Genomic DNA, 5132 nt, shown 5'->3' with positions numbered 1-5132 from the left:
TTTTTTTAATAAATGAAAGTAATGTTGCTAATGCCTTTTCAGCATCTATGGGAATTATAATGTAATTTTTCTCCTTTGATCTATTATTGTGGTAGATTGTACTAATGGATTTATTGTTACTGAACCATTCTTGTATTCCTGAATTAACTTACTTTGCTGTGGTGTATTAGTATTTTAAACGTACTGCTGGGTTCTGTTTGCTAAACTTTACTTAGAAATTTTGCATCACTCCTCATAGGCGTTTTCATTTTCCTTTCTGTTTTTTTAATTGTGTTATTTTGTTTCCACTTTTATAAAACTATTTCAAAGCTTGCCTTCCTGCCTTCCTTCCTTCCTTCCTTCCTTCCTTCCTTCCTTCCTTCCTTCCTTCCTTCTTTCCCTCCCTCCCTCTCCCCTCATCCCCCCTTTCCCCTCTCTCTCCTCCTTCCCCTCCCCCTCTCAGTCTCCTCTCCTCTCCTTTCTTCTGTCACCCAGGGTGGAGTGCAGTAGTACCATCCCAGCTCACTGCAGTCTCAACCCCCTCACCCCCAGGCTCAATCAATTCTACGCCTCAGCCTCCTGAGTAGCCAGGACTACGGGTGTGTGCCACCTTGGCCAGCTAATTTTTTGTATTTTTTGTAGGGACAGGGTTTCACCATGTTGCCCAGGCTAGTCTCAAACTCCTGGACTGAAGTGATCCAACCGCCTCACCTCCCAAAGTGCTGAGATTACAGGCATGAGCCACCACGCCTGGCCTATATATTTCTTCATACTATACTATGTAATGCAAAGATTCTTCTGAGATGGGAAAATAAAATTTGTTTAAGCTCTTGCAACCTTACTTAAAATGCAGTTTGCTTGATTAGCCTTAAAACAATTGTTTTCCTCCCAATCCTCACCTGTCTCCTCTTTTCCATATAGCAGACAATATGAAACACCCTTTGAAGGCAACTTAGTTAATCAAGAGATCATGCTAAAACGGCAAGAAGAAGAACTGATGCAGCTGCAAGCCAAAATGGCCCTTAGGCAGTCTCGGTTGAGCCTATATCCGGGAGACACAATCAAAGCGTCCATGCTTGACATCACCAGGGATCCATTAAGAGAAATTGCCCTAGAAACGGCCATGACCCAAAGAAAACTGAGGGTAAGTTGATTCTCAGGTCACTACACATCTAAACCTGCTCTCACAGGGAACTCTTGGGCAAAGTACTTTTAAAAATTGCTATAGGTATCCATCTAAAGTTACCTGTAGATGAAACTGAAATCCCATATTCATTTACACTGGGATTAAATATCTTTTGGTTGATATTAAAATAAACATTTAGCTATTTTCATTATTTCATTTAAAAAATAACTTAGATGAATTTAGAGTGTCCTAACTATATACTTTAAAAGTATATTCATAATCCTTAAAGTTAACTGGCTGTATTTGGTATTGTGGGAGATTATTTTTTAATATTAAGAAATTTATTATTCCATATGTTGAGAAGATCAGACATGGAAAGTTCAAGATTAGTTCCAAAGTTCAAGAATGTTATCAAGTGCATTTCATCTTGCTGCTCCATCATTCTCAGAATTTTAGTAATAATTGACTTTATAGTTAAAAGAGGACTCCATTAGCTCCAGACATCATATCCTCACATTTACAGTATCCAAAGACAGGAAGGAACAAGTCTGTGTCTTGTATCATGTGGAAGGATATTTTTATGTGTCTGTTCTTCTAGTTGGTATATTTTTCTTTCAACCTGACTTTAAATATATTTTTATAAACATAAAATCAAAATGAACGGTTCTTTTCTCATGTAAACTATCTTAAACATTTTACAACTTCTATATTATTGTTAGTGTTATAAAATACTTTATTACGTGACTTTACTGTGTACTATAATTTCTTTAGTCAGTTCCAATTATTGACATTTTAAATGTTTCTAATTTGCTGTTGAAAGTAATGCTCTAAAGCAGGGCTCCACAAGTCAGCATTGGTCCATGGCCTGGTCACAGCAGGAGGTGAGAAAGGAGCTAGCATTGCCACCTGAGCTCCACCTCCTGTCAGATCAGCGTCAGCGTTAGATTCTCATAGGAGCATGAGCCCTGTTGTGAACTGCGTTACATGTTCCTTATGAGAATCTAATGCCTGATGATCTGAGGTGGAACAGTTTCATCCCAAAACCGTCCACTCCTACCTATCTGTGGAAAAATTTTCTTCCACAAAACCTGTTCCTGGTGCCAAAAAGACTGGGGACAGATGCTTTAATGAACATCCCTGTAGCTAACTCATTGCAGATAACTTTCTCCAAGTAAAATAGCCTAGTCAAAGGCAGACACCGTTTAAGACATTTGATACATATTGTCAAATTACCCTTCCAAAAGTTTGTGCCAGTTTTTTCTTCCTATGATCATGCCTGTTTCTTCATATTCTTACCTATTCTGGATATTATCATTCTTTTTTACTATCACCAACTTGAAAGGTGAAGCAATATTTTATTTGTAATGTTAGTTTAAAATAATTCTTCAAAAGCAAAATAAATAATAGTAAACCTGGTAAAATCTAGAATGATTTTTTCTTTTTAGTTCTGCACTAAGAAATTATATTACCCTATACTATTTTCATTTTCTGTCCTTTGCTTCAGAGAATTATCTTAAAAGCACATTTGTATGCTCTGAAGTTAATAGAATTCAAATTTCCTTAAGAAAGGAAAAAAATTTCCTTAGATAAATTTTTTCTCTAAGGAGAAAAAACTGTTGGGTAGTGAAAATTGCATTGAACTACAAATTGGAAGACATGTATTCTATTCCTTATGATGCTGTTATATGACTTTATGTAAATTTTAAAACCTCTTTACTCCTCATTGTGCTAATTTTTAAAATGTGGAATTGGATTGTAGTTTATGAAACACTACCCAATTTTTGAAGTTTTTAGATTCCAATAAAATGTAACTGAACATGTTTCATGCAAAAGGAAGAAATTCAATAAGGCTTCATCAATTTATTACCAATATCTACATCAAAACTAAGTAATAGGTAGGATGTCATACAATATAGTATGGGCACATACAATATAATAATTCAGTGAGCAGCACAAATGGCACATACATATACACCCCTTTTTCCTAAACCTTAGTTTTAGATAGCTAAGCTAGACTTTGGTTCATTCACAATTCATAAATTACAAATCGTACCTTTATAGCATGCCACTGTTATATGTCATTTTGCTAAAATCCTGTTTCCTTTCTTAGGCAGTCAATTTCTAGCTATTTCAAACAAAACATTTCTTCATCAGAGATATTCTGTGTCAGTGATTAGATAATTTGAACTACTGGTCATTAAAGGACTACATAGTGTTTTTTCTGAAAAGAGCTGGAGGTTATATTTCTGAGGCCGAAAAGGGTAATGGGGTTTGGAAGTACACTTTAAATTAATATTCTTTCCCAAAACATAAATTTTTAGGATTTTTTTTTCTTTTGGTGCAGACTCATCTTAACTTCTTCATACCCTATTGCCATAGTTGATCTTTATTAGATTCTGTGTTTCCCATGGCAGACCAGTTTATTCTTCTTTTATATATATACTTTAAGTTCTAGGGGACATGTGCACAATGTGCAGGTTTGTTACATAGGTGTACATGTGTCATGTTGGTTTGCTGCACCTATCAACTCGTCATTTTACATTAGGTGTTTCTCCTAATGCTATCCCTCCCCCAGCTCCCCACCCCCTGAAAGGCCCTGGTGTGTGAGGTTCCCCGCCCTGTATCCAAGTGTTCTTATTGTTCAGTTCCCACCCATGAGTGAGAACATGTGGTGTTTGGTTTTCTGTTCTTGTGATACTTTCCTGAGAATGATGGTTTCCAGCTTCATCCATGTCCCTGCAAAGGACATGAACTCATCCTTTTTTATAGCTGCATAGTATTCCATAGTGTATATGTGCCACATTTTCTTTATCCAGTTGGACATTTGGGTTGGTTCCAAGTCTTTGCTATCGTGAATAGTGCTGCAATAAACATACATATGCATGTGTCTTTATAGTAGCATGATTTATAATCCTTTGGGTATAGACCCAGGATTGGGATTGTGGGGTCAAATGGTATTTCTAGTTCTAGATTCTTGAGTAATCGCCACAGTCTTCCACAAAGGTTGAACTACTTTACACTCCCACCAACAGTGTAAAAGTGTTCCTATTTCTTCACATCCTCTCCAGCATCTGTTGTTCCCTGACTTTTTAATGATCACCATTCTAACTGGCATGAGACGGTATCTCATTGTGTTTTTGATTTGCATTTCTCTGATAACCAGTGATGATGAGCATTTTTTCGTGTGTCTGTTGGCTGCATAAATGTCTTCTTTTTTTTTACATTTAACCTAATTTTATTCATGCTTGCCTTGGGATGGGGAATAGATCATTCAGTAAAAACACACAGTAAAAACAAAATATCTTGTCATGTACAACTTTTAAACTACAATAATGATGCACGTTAATTACTTCCATGCACACAAGTCTAACATTCTTTTTTAAAAAAAAACAAACACAATTAAGACTTCTAGGAGCATTTTATAATAAAGTAATTCCTAATTAATTTTTCTTTGTAGATAGATCAAGCACCTCCAAAATACAAATTCCTATACACAGTGAGTATGTTACTTGAAATGAATGCTTAAGTAAATTAAGTACGTGGACAGCCTTAGGATAAGCTGACATTATAGATTCAGCTAGGTAGGCAACAAACCATAGTGACAAATGGAAAAAGTGTATTTGCAAATAAGTTTTTAAAACTAAGCCAATTTTTATAATTAAATACAGAAAATATACTGATTTGCTAAAATAAATAAGATGAGATGTATTAACACTTTACTATGAAGAATGCATACCAGAACATTTATAAACAATGAATGAGTTTTATTAAGAATAGTTTACTACAATAAACACTGGCTAAATAGAAGTGCATTTTGTGAAGCACTAAGAGTGGTATATGTTTTGCCACATACTCTTGTTACCTTGAGGTAGATAACACATGTGTACCTAATTCGGCATTCATTTTCACTTGTTGCCGGTATCATGTGTTTTAAGAAATGTGTACAGTATGAACAACTTGAAAATACTCATGAATGGGGGCGGAGCAAGATGGCCGAATAGGAACAGCTCCAGTCTCCAACTCCCAG

At 35.7% G+C, this 5132-nt stretch overlaps 1 protein-coding gene and 1 pseudogene across 4 annotated transcripts in view; one reads left to right on the top strand and one right to left on the bottom strand.

The window, feature by feature from the left end:
* PTPN13 (protein tyrosine phosphatase, non-receptor type 13 (APO-1/CD95 (Fas)-associated phosphatase)) overlaps nt 1-5132 on the top strand; it is a 115016-nt gene that overhangs the window by 5201 nt on the left and 104683 nt on the right. For all 3 annotated transcript variants that reach the window (XM_011990762.1, XM_011990761.1, XM_011990760.1), the window contains exon 3: nt 901-1123. In XM_011990762.1, coding sequence (XP_011846152.1) covers nt 950-1123 — 174 coding nt within the window. In that variant the 5' untranslated portion in view covers nt 901-949. The remainder of the gene's footprint in view (nt 1-900; nt 1124-5132) is intronic.
* LOC105547245 overlaps nt 4853-5132 on the bottom strand; it is an 8886-nt pseudogene continuing 8606 nt past the window's right edge. Inside the window, exon 2 of the transcript XR_001007197.1 lies at nt 4853-5071. The product of XR_001007197.1 is annotated as a mitogen-activated protein kinase 6 pseudogene (transcript). The remainder of the gene's footprint in view (nt 5072-5132) is intronic.

The sequence above is a fragment of the Mandrillus leucophaeus genome, unplaced genomic scaffold, assembly GCF_000951045.1.
Source record: "Mandrillus leucophaeus isolate KB7577 unplaced genomic scaffold, Mleu.le_1.0 Scaffold381, whole genome shotgun sequence".
In the NCBI taxonomy this organism is placed as follows: domain Eukaryota; kingdom Metazoa; phylum Chordata; class Mammalia; order Primates; family Cercopithecidae; genus Mandrillus; species Mandrillus leucophaeus.
The sequence above is the reverse complement of the archived record's forward strand: the minus strand, read 5'-3'. Positions and strand labels throughout refer to the sequence as shown.